This window comes from Myxocyprinus asiaticus, chromosome 3 (genome assembly GCF_019703515.2).
Source record: "Myxocyprinus asiaticus isolate MX2 ecotype Aquarium Trade chromosome 3, UBuf_Myxa_2, whole genome shotgun sequence".
NCBI classification, from domain to species: domain Eukaryota; kingdom Metazoa; phylum Chordata; class Actinopteri; order Cypriniformes; family Catostomidae; genus Myxocyprinus; species Myxocyprinus asiaticus.
In genome coordinates, this window is record NC_059346.1 from 45,034,306 (window position 1) to 45,052,211 (window position 17,906).

The 17,906-nt window shown below is 36.9% G+C and overlaps 2 protein-coding genes across 8 annotated transcripts in view; one reads left to right on the top strand and one right to left on the bottom strand.

Moving 5' to 3' along the window:
* apba1a (amyloid beta (A4) precursor protein-binding, family A, member 1a) overlaps positions 1 to 2,384 on the top strand; it is an 89,300-nt gene extending 86,916 nt beyond the window's left edge. For all 6 annotated transcript variants that reach the window (XM_051681044.1, XM_051681056.1, XM_051681049.1 and 3 more), the window contains one exon: positions 1 to 2,384. In XM_051681044.1, coding sequence (XP_051537004.1) covers positions 1 to 72 — 72 coding nt within the window. In that variant the 3' untranslated portion in view covers positions 73 to 2,384.
* The window catches only part of LOC127430967 (endosomal transmembrane epsin interactor 1-like), a 26,541-nt gene continuing 10,992 nt past the window's right edge, over positions 2,358 to 17,906 (bottom strand). Inside the window, exons 7-11 of one of the 2 annotated variants that reach the window (XM_051681107.1) lie at positions 17,476 to 17,554; positions 17,004 to 17,091; positions 15,112 to 15,261; positions 11,004 to 11,305; positions 2,358 to 9,040 (exon numbers count right to left, since the gene is read on the bottom strand). In XM_051681107.1, coding sequence (XP_051537067.1) covers positions 8,756 to 9,040; positions 11,004 to 11,305; positions 15,112 to 15,261; positions 17,004 to 17,091; positions 17,476 to 17,554 — 904 coding nt within the window. In that variant the 3' untranslated portion in view covers positions 2,358 to 8,755. Of the gene's footprint in view, positions 9,041 to 11,003; positions 11,306 to 15,111; positions 15,262 to 17,003; positions 17,092 to 17,475; positions 17,603 to 17,906 lie in introns of both variants that reach the window. The other variant, XM_051681098.1, reaches the window with a different exon arrangement.

Consider the following 17,906-nt stretch of genomic DNA (forward strand, 5'->3'; position numbering starts at 1 on the left):
ATTCACATGAAGACTATGCCGGCTGCCATGTACCGCTTGTTAACAGCCCAGGAGCAACCTGTTTACATCTAAAGCTCCAACGCTTTCTCAAGCCTCCTGCCCTGCTGTCACCAGATATAACCTTAATGTTGATGTGAAACTCTCAGCCCTGTGGACTGCTGTGATTGAATCCACTGAAGCTCTGCTAAACACGACTCTCCATGAGGCTTCAGTTCCTCTTCACTGCCCCCCCACCCCCGATCACTTCATCTCTTTTCTGTTACTGTGAGTGAGTATGCTGTGCTGTGTAATACCTCTCTCTGTGTGCACTCAGCTTGGTTGGTAAAAGTGAAAGACAGGGTGGAAGGAAACAGAGAGAGGGAGAGCAAGAAAGATTTAAAAGGCCCTATCGCTGGAAGTGGTGTCCTTCAAAATACATATTAAAACCAAATTCCTACTCATCCTCTATTCAAAACACAACAGTTTTATGGGTGACAAAAAGTACAGCTGTGAGATAGTGAGGTGTGACCATTAGATGTGTTTGCCTTACCATAGTTTTTTGCTGTTATGTATTTGAATACATCAAGTGTTTTAGATTCAGCTGCCATTTTTAAGGGCAGTTGTTGAGAAATATGGAGAATGAAAATATGTTTATGGAGATTCTCAATCATCCAGGGCATGGCAGAATGTCTTGTAGAAATGTACTCGGGAGCATCTTGACGTGTTTTTCAGTTATCGAGGACTATGTGTCAATCATACAAGTATGATATCTTCATTATTTGATGGAGGGTGCTGATTCCCTGGTATTTAAATTAATCAAGTACACTAAAAATGTGCTTAATGTAGTAATATCTAAATTAACTGGTCAAAAATATTAACATTTTTGGTTACAATTGCAGTTTACCACTTTTTACAGTGTACTGCAGTGTCATTCCCCTGTGGATCTGATCATTTTAATCATGAATTGGGGTGAACAATTTTGAGGTACATTTCAAAACCGACAACTTGTTAAATGCTGGGCAACAGCAACTGGATGGATGTCAAAATAAAAAACAAGTCTGTATGCATCTAAATCAGACAGTAGTAAAGAAAGTGACCAAACAATTTTTTATCTTTGTCCTGTTAAAAAGCATTCTTAAGGACAGTTCTTGTCAAAATGACAAAAACTTTTCCATGTAAATACACATAATTACAATATTCATATAGTTTATCTGGGATTATATGAATACTATAGTACATATACAAAGTGGATGAAATGCCTCACAGAATGATGATGATGCCATATTTTGAAAGATTTTGGATTTTTCATTCTTTGAAGTGCTGAACTGAAATAAAATTTTGGAGTGAGTGAAGATCTCAGAATAATTTACTCTCCTTGCGTGGAACACTGTTAGGGACATTTTGGGCTTAACAAGTGAACCTCTTAAATAAAAAATACATAAAAAAAAAAAAAACACACTTATTAGAGTCAGTTAAAGGGATAGTTCACCCAATAAAGATTTTTAGAAGAATATTTCAGCTCTGTAGGTCCATACAATGCAAGTGAATGGGTACCAAAATGTTGAAGCCCCAAATATCACAAAATCAGCTTAAAAATAATCCATATGACTCCAGTGGTTAAATCTATATATTTAGAAGCGATATGATCAGTGTGGTTGAGAAACAGATCAATATTTAAGTCCTTTTTTACTATAAATGCTCCTCCCTGCCCATTAGGTGGCAATATCTATGAATAATGTGAATTGCCAAAAACAAAAGAAGAAGAATGTGAAAGTAAAAGTGGAGATTGATAGTAAAAAAAAAAATAAAAAAAACGGCTTATATTGATCTGTTTCTCACCCACACATCATATCACTTCTAAAGATATGGATTTAACCACTGTAGTCTTATTGATTACTTTTATGATGCATTTATGTGATTTTGGAGCTTCAAAGTTCTGGTCACCATTCACTACCATTGTATGGACCTACAGAGCTGAGATATTCTTCTAAAAATCTTCATTTGTGATCAGAAGAAAAAAAAGTCATACACATCTAGGATGGCAGAATTTTCATTTTTGAGTGAACTATCCCTTTAATAGGTAGAAAGCATTCTTAAATTAATCATCATGTTTGTTGTGTTTACTGCTTTTTTTCAAGTTATTGTTTGACATTAACGTGCAATATTTTTTGTTGTTTTTGTAAATTATTGCATTCCATTTTATATGCACAGAAAACCTCCCATTTTTGTCTTGATCTTCTGTATATAAAATAATATTACAGAAAATTAAATATGCTCATATTGGCAGAATTTTATTTTAAAAAAATTATACTTGAAACGCATCATGTAAAGAAACACAAGGGGATATATATCTTTTGTTGACATTTTCAGGATGGTCCTTTTTATCTTTTTTTTTTTTTTTTTTTACCTCATCATACATTATGAATTTGAGTCATTGGAGTCTCTTTTTTTTATCAACTCAATGATTAATTCATGTGTGCTACTTTTCCACTAATTACTTAGGAACAGAATGTGTCTTCACAAAACTGTATTAACTCTTAGTCTGCTGCATTTTGAGGTGGATTTCCCAGGTGATTTAGTATGTATAATTCTGCTTTAGATACTGATCCAGTATACTACTTTAAAGAAAGTATCTCAACGTGAACCAATGCAACCCAGACTTCATTATAGAGACTGCAGCCAGGCACAAACCTTTTCCATATTTGTGGCATAATTTGTGCAAGAACTGATCAGTGTTTGACCCACAGCATTCTTTGGAACATCCCCATTACTACCTATTAGAGACAGACTGTAAGTCTGGTACATATTACACTATAAATGTGATTTTATATCTAAAGAGATCTGAGTAACAGAACATGTCTTATGAAATTCTACCTTCCCCCATTTTCTTGCTTGCATGTGTGTGTGCTACCTGGAATTCCACATACACACCAATGAAACTCTCTTATTTGCAAAGGTACCTTTTGTCACTAAATGAATGATATAGCAATATAGATGGTCACAATATGTTGACCATAGTGTTATATCTGTATTGATACAAGAAATATTGTGATCAATTTTATTGCTATGTAGTGGCTGTATTGATGGGATTATGGCTCTTTAAGATATGCTACCTTGCCTCTGTATTGATCACAAGCTCCCTGTATTTGAAATAAAAGGTACGTCTTGAATACATATTGCATAAACTGATGAGTTTCACCCCCAAACCACATTCTGACCTCGTTAACACTATATTATTTTAACACGCAGAGAGGGACTCATGTTTCATTATGTTTTTGCTTAATGTAAAGCATGGTCTTTTTTGTCATTTGGTATGCATTGCTATTTGTTCTTGTACTGAGTGTGAAGTGCGATTACAAATGATTCCATTATAAAATAAAAACCAGCTAGACCAGAGGTCTTCATCTCTGTTCCTGGGGACCCACAACACTGCACATTTTGTCTCCCTTAGCGTCTTTAATGAGTGTCTGCTAATGAGCTGATGATTTCAATCAGGTGTGTTAAATAAGGGCGACATCCAAAATATGCAGTGCTGTGTGTCTGAAGACCTCTGAGCTAGACACTTTCATCATATATATTTATTTACATATAGCATAATATATACTGTATATCCATTGAGTATATACCATGTGTACAATAATGAAGGTGAATTGTGCAAAAGTCTTTGACACCTGTTGTATTACTATCTTAAGGGGCATCATGTATTCCTGAATGACTTGTGCAGGCTGATAATATTGCAATTTTTGCCATAATGTTTTTGGTTCACTATAGCCATGGAGTTTCCCATATATTAAAAAAAAATCGGAAGTCATAAAAATCTCAGTAATCAATAAATAAAACTTTACTAATCACATGTGAACAGTTAAGACATCTGGAAGTTTTTTGAGCTGTAAGAGCAGTGTCAACTCTACGACCTAATATAACTCAAGTGTCCCAGACTTCTGCACTATAAAGTACAGGGCAGACTCTGTCCAACTCTGAATCATTTACAAGCTTTAATGAGTGATGGATTTAAATATGTACTATTGGAGAAACAACACAAGTGGCTTAATGTGTTAATGAAATGACACCAAGTACAAATTATCAATGTAAATATGTAAAACAGGGTGAGCAGAGTATAGAATGGGTTAAATGGAGATTCCCACCTCAAGACTGTAGAATACAAGGCCTCAGCAAAATTGTGGTTAGTACGAAAGAAATTGTGGGTTTGATTAATATTTATACTGTATAATGCACTTGCTCTGAATGTAATTACAATGATATGTTTGTCAATGTCTGAAGTAAAAATACACACTTTCTGTAAAGCAATAGCAATGTTTATTTATTTGCTAGCTTTTCTGTGATATAGACACATTCCTTCACCATAGCAGGAATGTTTGTAACAGTATTTACAACATTAAATTAACTACTGAGAGCGTATAACCCTAGATTGTCTCTTTAATCCCACTCACAGCAAATATCAGCATGAATCTCTTTTAAAACAGTTCATTACATCATCACATTCAAAATGGTTGCTGTTGTGTACTTGCCCACAACAACAGACAATATGATATACAATGTGCAAGGATAATTAAAAGAAACACTAAAGATTTAGTTAGAAAACTGTTTAGTCTGCCGTTTCATTTATAATTGTCGGTAGAAAATATGTCACTTTTGATATGTCTGGTTATGTGCTTTTCGTAATACCTAAAATACATTTTCATAACATCAACACAACATCAGTGTCTGTGGAATTAACTGTAAGTCCTCTTGCCAATGCATTGGTACAAAATGCATTCAAATCTTTCAAAATGTATGAAATATTTCTCTCTCACTCAAACTCAACCATTTGATAAACTCTGTGTATCTACAGCATATTTTGCACAGTTCTACATACTGTTTTGAAAACGCTACATTTATGTTTAAAACAGAAAAATCAACTGAATTGGACTGCAATATCTGTTATTTCTACCTTAATTTTATATTGAAGAATATTGAAAAGTAAAACAATTAGTTAAACCTGATAAAACCAGCTGCTTTCTCTTTTACCTGATGACCTACTCAGCTGTTTTGCTTTATCAATGATGTGACCATCTGTATACTGTAAAAAAGGGGTCAAATTTGTAATGATTGTGTTATGCTAACACGGCTGACAGAGCAGGTAGATTGGTAGGACGAGGAAGGAAAAGAGGAGTGCATATGCGAGGTGCAAGGCAAATGAGAGGGGTGACATGGAGACTCAGTGGGTAGCACTGTCGCCTCACAGCAAGAAGGTCACTGGTTCGAGTCCTGGCTAAACCTGGACCTTTCTGTTTGGAGTTTGCATGTTCTCCCCTTGTTCGTGTGGGTGTCTTCTGGGTGCTCCGGTGTCCCCCACAGCCCAAAGACATGCAGGTGTTTTCCCACCTTCAACCCAGGACAGCTGGGATAAACTCCAGCACTATCCTAAATAGGCTAAGTGGTTATAGAAAATAAATGGATGACAAATGAGAAGAAGACCCAAGGCAAGGAGTCTTCCCAAGGTTTTTTGCCAGAGAAAACATTTGATGTGATGTAGATGAGAAATTGTGGCTAAAAGCAGAGGACCACTTTGACTAGCACTTCAAGTAATTACTCTTTTGAATTGAGTATTTAGGCTTTGTGTGTGTGTGTGTGTGTGTGTGTGTATTGACAGTGTTGGCCTACTCTATTCAGAAAAGACCATACTGAATCATCACATTTGTATTTTGTTCATATAACTTGCACTGCAGTGCATCCTGAATCATCCTGTGTGTGTTAGTAAATGTTTGTTAAAGATGCACTCAGTAACTTTTGTCTTTGAGTCATCTTGGACTTATACTGACAATTAGCGGCTTGGATGCAGCATCATTTAAAATCAATAGTTATCAGTTTCAGATGCCATTGTAGAAATTTTGTGTTCACAGTCAGGCATGATTACTTTAATCAATGAGTGAAAATGTCAAATAACAGGATGTTTACTGAGATTAAGCGAGTAGTATTCAGCTGGTCATGTGATTCTAACATGGCAGCCCCCATGTGCGGACCCTATCCATGTAGAATAAAACAGCTTTTATAAGGTTACTGATATGACTGGAGTCTTCATTATAATGTACGAGATCATGATTTCCTACATATATTGCAAAACTACAATTCATGTCTTTAGAAAAAAAATTACTGAGTGTACCTTTAAATTCCAAGTTGTTTGGCCAAAAAATAACTTATTAAATTACACATCATATGTTACCAGTATTTAGTGTTATGAATGACAAACTGTGTTTGCTGGGTGAGAATGTTTGATGTGTTATGTTAGAATGGGCTGATTTTGAGACATGTATGAAGTGTTTTGTGTTAGTGAATTTTGAAAGAGAAATTAACAGATGTGTCAAGAAAGATGCATGTTGCAAAAGACAACTGTGTGAAGTGTCTGCAAAAGGGTACTCAATATTAAGAAAAGCACGTAGCTAATTGTAAAAAAAAAAAAATTAAACATTAAAAACCATATTTAATCTTGGGTGAGTTTGGATAGTATTTTTCAATCATATAATGCAGATAAGCCATCTCAAATTCAGTAATAATGCATAGCAGACATTTAAAGGACACATTTGGAAGAACAGTCAAATGAATATAAAAAAATGATAAAAATTCTCACAATATGCTGATTTAATTAGTGATCAATATTTCTCCATAGTGGGGGCCTGGGTAGCTCAGTGGTAAAATACGCTGGCTACCACCCCTGGAGTTCGCTAGTTTGAATCTCAGGGCATGCTGAGTGACTCAGCCAAATTGGCCCGGTTGCTAGGGAGGGTAGAGTCACATGGGGTAACCTCCCCGTGGTCGCTATAATGTGGTTTGTTCTCAGTGGGGCGCATGGTGAATTGAGCGTGGTTGCAGCGGTGGATGGTCTCCATGGCAACGCGCTCAACAAGCCACGTGATAAGATGCGCGGGTTGACGGTCTCAGACGCTGAGGCAACTGGGATTCGTCCTCCGCCACCTGAACTGAGGCGAATCACTATGCGACCACGAGAACTTACAGCGCATTGGGCATTCCAAATTGGAAGAAAAAGGGGAAAAATCCCCCCCCCCCAAAAAAAAAAAAAAAAATTTCTCCATAGCACATCATGGTAAATAAGGCCATACATACAGTGAGTTATTTTTGCACGTGACTGCACAGCCGGTAGATGTGGGCAGAGTGTAGAGGAGTATATTTTTGTCATAAAAACAAAAATACTGTATATAATATAGTAAATGTGAACAAATCGGTTTTGTCTGATGTACTGTATTTGTTTTGTTTTATTTAATTTTTTTAGCTGTAAAAAACAAATGAACAAATAATATCAGCAGTCCAGTTTGCCTATGCACTCTTTGACATCTCAGACATTGTGTGCGTGTGTGTGACAAGCGCTAATGTAAACAGAATTGACTGCATGCATTGAATAATCACGCTAGATCAGCATGTTTTCACTGCGAGTACACGAGTTTTAAACCGTTATCGTGGTGCTTTTGTGAAAGTATGGCTGTCCGTTTCAGAAAAGAAACATATTAAATGCCTGAAAAGACTGTTTAAGTTGCTGTTTGTGTGAATGAAAACCGCATGTGCACCTAATCAGACGTGGCTGCATGCATTGGAAGATTGTGTTTAGATATGATGGCTGTGCATAGACAAGCTGTGAATTGTTATCGTGGTACTTTAGTGATAATTTGGCTGTTTGTAACATAAAATAAACATATTATGCGCTTGAAAGGACTCTTTGAGTAGCTGTTTGTTTGACGAATGACAACCGCTACTAATGTAAACACATGGCAGCATGCATCGGAGGAAGATCGCGTTTGATGTATTGACTGTGCGCATAAGAGCTGTAAACTTTTTATTGTGGCACTTTAGTGATGAGTTGGATGTATGTATATAAAATAAACTTATTCTGTGGTTTAAAAGACTGTATGAGCAACTGTTTGAGCAAATACAAATTACAGATGCTTGACCAGCACAGCCTGTGTCAGCGCGAAAGCCGATTTGAATCTGGCAGCTTGTAACGTAACTGGATGTTGCAGAAACACATATGTGTGACGCCACACTGTGGGGGCCCAGTTATTAACCGTATGTGTGATGGTACGTATGAAAAGGTTAATAATATTGTATTTTTTACATAGTCTATTTTTAAATGTCACTAATTTTCAAATAAGTAACATGGAAAGTTGGTAAATAAAACTGTTGGTTTATTTCCCAGTGTTTTATAAGAACCAATGCATAATTAATGTGTGAAAACATTAAAACGACAATAAAGCAACAGTAAATTCCAACTGATGGAATTCCAACAGACCACAGCTAAGTGAAAATGTAGCAACTGAAAAGTAAACACTCTGACATCACAAACAGACAGGCTTTAAAAATTAAAGGGCCAGTTTCCTCAAAAATTAAAATGATCAATTATTCACCCTCATGTCATTCCAAACCTGAACAACATGACTGTTTTTCTTCTGTGGGACACAAAAGGAAATGTAAGGCAGAATGATAGCCTGAGTTCACTTTCAGTGCATATTTTTTTCATACATGAAAGTGAATGGTGACTGAGGTCAGCTAATTTTGTATTCCACAGAACAAAACAATTATTGCAGGTTTGAAAGAACATGAGGGTGAGTACATTATGAATTTTCATTTTTGGGTAAAATCACTTGTACTGTATACAAAGCTTAGCTTCCATCATGTTGTGGTGTTCTCTATACCTACGTCAAGGCGGGCTAGAGTCTATTTCCTCCTCCTTCCACTCTAATTAAGTCTGTGTGAGACATTCCTTCACTCAAAGGACAGTTTCGCGGAATATTCCTATAAGGCTGTGTGGCCGCTCGTGTTCCAGGCGGCGGGATCCTGCCCGAGAGCCCATCCTGGAGTTTGTTCGAGAATGGGAGGCCGTGTGGGTTCCGGCTTTGCGCTCTGTCCCAGCTTGCAGCTCTGCCCAGGTAAATGAACTGAGATCCCCGCAGCTGCGCAGGTGAAGGATGCCTGGCCGCTTACGCAGAGGCAGCGTGTTGGAAGTTAGCCGAGGAGCGGGTTGCGCTGGTGTGACCTCTGAAACTATTATAGCCTGGAGAAAATAGAAAATGAGTTCATCATAATTATCATATTGATGTTTGCTTGAAACGATTCAATCGGTTTTGGGTCAGAACAGAGTAGACCAAAATATAAATCCTTTTTCACAATAAATCTTGACATCAGCAGTCTCCTTGGCGATCATGATTTGAAGCTCGATTACACTTCCTAGCACCATCTAGCGCTCTGCTCATGCGTCAAGCACTAGATCGAGTATTTAAGCTTGAAATCACGATTGTCCCAAGAGACTTTAATGCCAAGATGTACAGTGAAAAATGAGTTATATTTTGGCCAGTTCTCACCCAAAACTGATTGGATGTCTTCATAAAACATGGATTAAACCACTGGAGTCTTTGGATTACTTTTAGGCTGCCTTAATGTGCTTTTTGGAGCTTCAAAGTTTTGGACCCCATTCACTTGCATTAGATTAACAGAGCTATTCTTCTAAAAAAAATGTGTTTGCGTTAAAAGACAGACAGATAGATAGATAGATAGATAGATGGATGTTGGTCTTAGTTTTCAGATTTTGGAAAACCCTAACAAGCTTAAAGGAATAGTTCACCCAAAAGTGAAAATTCTTTCATCATTTACTCACCCTCATGCCATCCACACTTGGCACAGATCTTCAGACTGTTCTGACTCAGGTTGCAATGACTTTTTAAACCCTAACTCCATTTAAGCTAGCTAGCTGTCTGTCTGTCTGTCTGTCGTTTTTTTTCTGTCTATCTGACATTCTTTCTGTCTCACTGTTGGCCCAATAAAACTTTCAAACTTTAAGCTTTTAAAACTAGTGTACGGTACACTGGAATGTAGAAGGTACAGTAACAGTACAGTAAAATTATTTCGTTTTTTTGATGGAGGATGTGATTTTTTTATTTATTTACTGTAACAGCTAAGGGGGAAAAAAACTGGTGTACTGTAAAGAAAGTATTATTTATTGTTCCTGAGAATCTTGCTGCTGGGTTTTGTCATGACAAAGATCTTCATCAGCATCACATGCAATGTTAACCCTGTCCAGGCAGTGGTGCAAATACACCCTGGTATGCCTTATCCACCCCTAAAACAGTCCTAAGGCAATGTCCTCACAAGTCTAGTCCATTCCTTATAGAAGGTTTTCTCACTGATAGGGATTTGTATCATATACTTTCCACCACCATGCTGAGAAGAACTCTGGGTTTGAGGAATGGGGAATATGGTGATAGAAAAAGATCTACCTCATCCACCTCCACCTCTTCCTCTTTTAACTCCACCTCTCCTATTCCCTCTCTGTCTTACTCTATCCTGACCTTTCTCTGAATTGTTGGGATCCATTTTTTCCAAAGGCAATATACTCACTAGCAGTCCTAACAGCTTTGCCTACTAGTGTTCACATGGTGAGAATTAAGTGATAATTGAGTTCAGGTTGTGATGACATTGTGAGGGTTTTTGAATATTAATGATTTCTACATGGTGTAAAATGCTGAATTTGTGGTAAGTTTATCAGATTTGCTTGTGTGAACTTGTGTGAAACACAGTGTTCATAGTTTTGAGAAATAAATTATCTATTGGAAAATAACATTATGGTTTATGGTATCTGGCTCATGGAATGGATTATAGTGTATAAGCAATTGAGAAAAACTGTGAAATACATTCTCCTATCCTAGTTTGATATGCAGAGTCATCTATAAGTAAGCCCTTTGTATGTCACAATAATTTCCCAAAAAGTGTAAACACTTTGGCTGTGTGGTATTACCAACATGGCTCAGTTTGTTTGACCAACCAACCCAACACAGCAACATTGGCTCAACCAATGGCGTGCATTTATGGTGGAACTATCTGTTTGAACAACCAATGGAAGACAGAGGGAGTATCATTCATTTTTGCATGTCCGTTTGGTGACAGTAGTGACAGAAATTACACACTTCATCTGTAAAACTCACAATCTCCATTAATTCTACATGTTTTCTCCCATGACTTGCCTGGTCAATGAAGCTGGCACAGCGAACTGCCTCCTCCATGTGTTCCTCATCAGAGCGCAGCACAGTTTTAATGCTGTTGACCAGCTCCTGCACCTCAGGAGTCAAGCTGTAGGAGGACTGCTCCAGAAAACGTGCCACCAGCAGTTTTGTGTCTCTGTAGCTCTGGTAGTCCACCATGGAGTTTGGCCGCGGCTTCCGTTTGCCACGCCCTTGTCGTAATGTTACCTTTTTTTGCTCTGTTCCAGTCACTGATCCGGGGCCAGGACCTAACTCTGTCTGTGTTGCTGCTTCACAACTCATTACTGTAAGGGAGAGGGAAAACAATATAAAAATGAGATGGAGCAGATTTATTTTAATTTGCAGTTAGTAATTTTTTCCACTTCAAAAGTTGAAAACCTAAATCAATGAATAGTACAGGTGCATCTCAATAAATTAGAATGTCGTGGAAAAGTTCATTTATTTCAGTAATTCAACTCAAATTGTGAAACTCGTGTATTAAATAAATTCAATGCACACAGACTGAAGTAGTTTAAGTCTTTGGTTCTTTTAATTGTGATGATTTTGGCTCACATTTAACAAAAACCCACCAATTCACTATCTCAAAAAATTAGAATACATCATAAGACCAATAAAAAAAACATTTTTAGTGAATTGTTGGCCTTCTGGAAAGTATGTTCATTTACTGTATATGTACTCAATACTTGGTAGGGGCTCCTTTTGCTTTAATTACTGCCTCAATTCGGCGTGGCATGGAGGTGATCAGTTTGTGGCACTGCTGAGGTGGTATGAAAGCCCAGGTTTCTTTGACAGTGGCCTTCAGCTCATCTGCATTTTTTGGTCTCTTGTTTCTCATTTTCCTCTTGACAATACCCCATAGATTCTCTATGGGGTTCAGGTCTGGTGAGTTTGCTGGCCAGTCAAGCACACCAACACCATGGTCATTTAACCAAATTCTGGTGCTTTTGGCAGTGTGGGCAGGTGCCAAATCCTGCTGGAAAATGAAATCAGCATCTTTCAGCAGAAGGAAGCATGAAGTGCTCCAAAATTTCTTGGTAAATGGGTGCAGTGACTTTGGTTTTCAAAAAACACAATGGACCAACACCAGCAGATGACATTGCACTCCAAATCATCACAGACTGTGGAAACTTAACACTGGACTTCAAGCAACTTGGGCTATGAGCTTCTCCACCCTTCCTCCAGACTCTAGGACCTTGGTTTCCAAATGAAATACAAAACTTGCTCTCATCTGAAAAGAGGACTTTGGACCACTGGGCAACAGTCCAGTTCTTCTTCTCCTTAGCCCAGGTAAGACACCTCTGACGTTGTCTGTGGTTCAGGAGTGGCTTAGCAAGAGGAATACGACAACTTTAGCCAAATTCCTTGACATGTCTGTGTGTGGTGGCTCTTGATGCCTTGACCCCAGCCTCAGTCCATTCCTTGTGAAGTTCACCCAAATTCTTGAATCGATTTAGCTTGACAATCCTCATAAGGCTGCAGTTCTCTCGGTTGGTTGTGCATCTTTTTCTTCCACACTTTTTCCTTCCACTCAACTTTCTGTTAACATGCTTGGATACAGCACTCTGTGAACAGCCAGCTTCTTTGGCAATGAATGTTTGTGGCTTACCCTCCTTGTGAAGGGTGTCAATGATTGTCTTCTGTACAACTGTCAGATCAGCAGTCTTCCCCATGATTGTGTAGCCTAGTGAACCAAACTGAGATACCATTTTGAAGGCTCAGGAAACTTTGCAGGTGTTTTGAGTTGATTAGCTGATTGGCATGTCACCATATTCTAATTTTTTGAGATAGTGAATTGGTGGGTTTTTGTTAAATGTGAGCCAAAATCATCACAATTAAAAGAACCAAAGACTTAAACTACTTCAGTCTGTGTGCATTGAATTTATTTAATACACGAGTTTCACAATTTGAGTTGAATTACTGAAATAAATGAACTTTTCCACGACATTCTAATTTATTGAGATGCACCTGTAGTTTTGACAAATAATACTGACAAGACTCAGTCGTATCAGTTGCTTAGAAAAAGCTATTTAATTCTGCATAATGTGAGTCACCTCCTTATGATGCCAGCTCTGACTAGCTGTGTATTGCAATTTTACCAATTTAAAGGGTTAATTTACACCAAAAATGATTGAAGGTGTGTGTGTGAGAGAGAGAGTGCTAGCATTTTCTGAGGAAAAATGGATATTAAATGTATGGCAGTTTAAGATCCCTGTAAACTGACTTTCTCTGCAGATGTCTGCCTGAAAACCAGACTGTGCTGACCCCCATAACAGTAACCATGAGAGAGAGACCTATATTTAAAATGTGCTTAAAGTAGCCACTGACAGACAGGGTCACTATATATTTACAATGAGAAGTGTCAAGCCCATCCCTCTGCCCTGGAGACACAAACCAAGAAGCCAAAAAAACCCTTCTCCATCTGTCTTTAAAGAGGTGCCATAGTTCACAAACTAATTATAAAGGAATTGTGTCAGTGTCTGCTCTTTGCACCTTGTATGGCAAAAATAATTTTAAATAGAATAATTAATCTTCATGTAGACTACATAGCACTTTAATGGGGGAATTTACAAAAATGAATTGCATATTTTTAATTTGCATGTCTACATTGTTTTTTTTAAGGAATTACACCCAACAGGTAATGGCGCAAACAAAATGCACAATGCAAATCCAGTTTTTGCGGGTCAGTTTTAAATGCTAGGTTGTGGAGAATGCAGCAGATTACCACGACGTGTCTCTTTAACCTCTTGAGACCCGAGCGTGACTGCTGTGTGCATTTTACCATTCCCCTTTTTGATTTTTAACTAGTAGCCCCTAAAAACATGCATTTTTTTAGACCAAATAGTTTTTCTAAAAATGTATGTCCACAATTTTAAATAATACCAAGCAATAGAAAGTCCTTTCTTATGTTTCCAGGACTGGGTTATTCATGTTTTTGAGACGTTACAGACATTACATTAGAAATTAATAAATTATAATTCATTCTGATTCAAAGTAGTGGCCATCATCATCAAATCAATGCTAACCATGTTAAAATAACATTTTGCATGAAAAATTCTGAATCTATGTACTAATTACCACTGTCCCATGTCTGCCAAACATGTTGAGTGGTCCAAACCAAATCTGCAGCCTGAAACTAAATTTTTGGTAGAACTTTAAGAGTGAAAGCTATAGGATGATCCCTTGCTCCCTAATTAGGGAATGACTTAACCTCCAGTGTGTTATCTGTCTGCACTGGTCTCAGAACAGTTTGAAATGCACCTTTTTTTTATCCTAACTCCAAATACAGCCTCTGAAAGCAACATGTATCAGCTTTTGGATGCATCCATTGATTCTCAGTGTGATAATGCACAGTGAATATTTTGAGGAAAATGAGCCTATAGTCCACGTACGTGGTCAGTGTGTTTAACAGTGTGCCGTATTGCAATAAATCGATTACATTTTTTGATTAAAATGGCATATCGGATGAAACAAGAGACTTTACTCTCAAATAGGTTTCAATGTAAAAACTTAATGAGGTTTCTTACCAGATGTAGTTTTGTTGCCGTTTCTCCCAAAGGCAAACTCAGCTGAGATCGGTGCCATGTTGTTTTGTCACATGACTCAGTGCGTCAAAAGTTTAACCCTTTTATGACAGCCTAGAGTCTCCTGAACTGAGATCAGTCAATTTAAATGAAAGTAAATTATGCACCGCCTATAGCGAAGCCAAAACGTAATGCCCACGCATGTGGACGTGGGGTCACAGGAGGTTAAAATGCAGAAGGTGTGCTCGGCAGTTCTTGATAGTGTAAATGCCGGTTATAACATTCTTCTCCGTCATTTCATCACCTTTTGATGAATAACTGCAGCCACGATCAATATAAAATGTACACAAACAATCTCTATTCAAGAAAATTCCGTTTACTGAATGCTTCCATGCAATGTTAATTACGCCAGGCAAATTGAGCTGAGTTCTGGGAATAAGGGGCAATTCATAATAAGTCTATTTTACAAAGAAAGGTCATGTGTTTGCAACGTTAGTGACAATGACTTTTGCATGACTGAAATAAATTCAGCCCTAAGTCTAAACAAAATTCAAAATACCTTCCATTACCTTTGGCATTCAGATCCAGTAGGACAGGATCGCTGTTGGACCTGCGGAGACGGGGTCTTTGGGGTCTTCTGCTGGAGGGAACTGCAGTGTGAGGCTGTCTGGATTGTATTGGCGGTGTGGGGCTCAATATAGCCGTCTGACAGCACCTATCTGAGTAAAACATGCATTTAAACTAGGTCAAATCGAGTGTCAGCAACATCCTAAAATCAACAGATGCACCTTTATTTTATTTTATTTTATTAAAATAACACAGCATTCCTTTATGGCACTTTTTTATTGTAATATACAGTGGGGGCCAAAAGACCACTAATGAAAATGCTTCTATTTTGCATTCTTTTAGATTCATACATATTTTCTTCATTAAAAATTATATTATCAGCATACCAACTTAAGTGAAATGTTAAATGTACATGAAAAATGTATATTAATTTTAGAATTTCTTTCCAGAAGAGAAGTTCTCATTTTGCTTTAATAGCCCCTTTCACACATGCAACCAGGTAAATTACAGGGAAATTGTTGGGTTGCCTTTACTGGTAAATGTACCACATGTGCTGTTCACACATACCATCAATATGGAAATTTATGATACAACTTCTCATAAAAGGAAATTGCCAAGGAGTTCTAAAAAGGTTGTGTTCACACATGATCTGTAACCTGAAAAATGCAGTAAATTTTCTGGAAAAGGCTGTATGTGTGAAAGGGGCTAATGACAGCATGCACATGAGCTAGCATGCACTTCAACATTTTGTGCAAAACCTCATGATCGATGTTATCCAGAATGATTTGAGAATGTTCAAAAGAGCATCTTCACTGCAAAAAATTATTTTCTGAATTAGTATTGTCTTGTTTTCCAGTAAAAATATTCTTAAAACAAGATATATTTACTTGACAAGCAAAATGGCATAAAATATTAAGTTTTGTTTTCAGACAAAATTAGTAAACTTTATGCTTAAAACAAGAAAAAAAAAAAAAAAATCAGCCAATGGGATAAGAAAAATAAACTTGTTTTCCCTTTGAATTAATTTTTATTTTTTATTTTAAGCATAACCTCAATTTAAATACATTTCTCTCAAAACAAAACAAACCATCTTTTGGCATTTTGCTTCTCAAGTAAATGTATCTTGTTTTAAGAATGTTTACATATTTTAACTAGAAAACCAGACAAAAATACTAATTAAGATTAGGATTTTTTGCCTTGTTGTGCACATCAGTGGAAGCAAGCAAATGCGACTTTTTGTACAAAGGAATTCACATGATCAGTGTTATAAATTGCTTATTTGATTAATGACCTAGAAATAAAATTTTCATTTTTTCTTCTTCATTTTTACGTCATTACATTGTTTTTGTTTTCAATTTTTCAAAATCCTAGAACTTTATTTCCAGGTTAAAAATTTTTTTCATTGTGGTCTCTGACATTTGGAGTGGACCACACTGTATATAATTTGGCCTTGAGAATTCATTTAGTCAACTACCGAACCTAAACAGCTTTCCTCTGCTAGGATTTGGAAAGTACCATTCTTATACATTTGCAGGACTATGCTATATTTGAATGTGTTTGAGAGTACAGACAGCTATAAAAATAAATATAAATCCCCCACTAGTGAACACTGGATATGCAACTGACACCACTAAAATACACTTCTTTTAATATGCAGATGACATCATTACACCTGTGAGCATCTTGATTAAATATATCAGAGTATATTTATAAGTGTAGCAGAGGCAACTGAACTTGAAAAAAGTAGTGCCAAGGAAATGTATAACTTGAATATAAAAGGTAAGTGCAACCAAAAAGTTTTTTTTTTAATAGACTTCTTGTTTACATGTCAGTGCATATGTAAACAATTGCTCTTTTCCACAAGCCCATAAGTGAGAATTCAACTGGTTTATACCTTGGTCGATAGGTGTCTCCATCTCAGTTTCTGTGCGCTCTGTGAGAACCTCAGTCAGATCAGTCATTTGCACCTCAGTGTTCTGGGTCTGATATGAATATACAAAGGGCTTTATTTGAGCTGTTGCCAATGTAATCCGCAGAATGTCATAGTGTCATAGTGTCAATTCATGAGAGTTCAGCGAGGTCTAATTCAGAATTAGAGCAGAAATGCTATCATGAATAACTCTTTAATAACAGAGATAAAAGATAAGTGTGATAAATGATAGATGGCATTTTGTACACCAATAAATAATCATATGAATACTGTGTATCAGTCACATGAATATGACCATTCCATAAAACAAATGAGATCTCTTTAGTGTCTTAATCGTTTCTCTCAGAATAAGTCTGCAATCAAAATGAACTAATTTCTCATCAAATTCTTCCAAGACCAAATTTTCCAAGCTATGCCATCCACATTAATTGTATACCTGTGCTGTTGGCTGTGAAGCTAAAGCTTCATAAGGTGGAGGAGGATCTAGAGGACAGAAGACCTCCACTCCTTTAATTCTGGCACCATATATATGAGGAAGAGAAATCATACTGTCAGCAAACATCCTGCCAAAACACACACATTTACACTGTAAAAGTAGATACAACTCCAAACATAATAAACAATTTGATAAAAAAAAAAAAAAAAAAAAAAAAAATTTATTCTAAATAAACTCATTGAAGCTTGACCAGAACATCTAATGAAACAGCAGCACAACATGCATTCCCACAGGCATTTCTAGGAAAACTTCAAAAACATTTTGGTTGCCAGCCAAACATGAAGCCAGTCACCCACAGATCTGTTCAAGTCAAAGTAAATGTTTTTTCTCTATGCTGAAGGATCTAATTGAAGTTTTTAAAAGCAATCCAT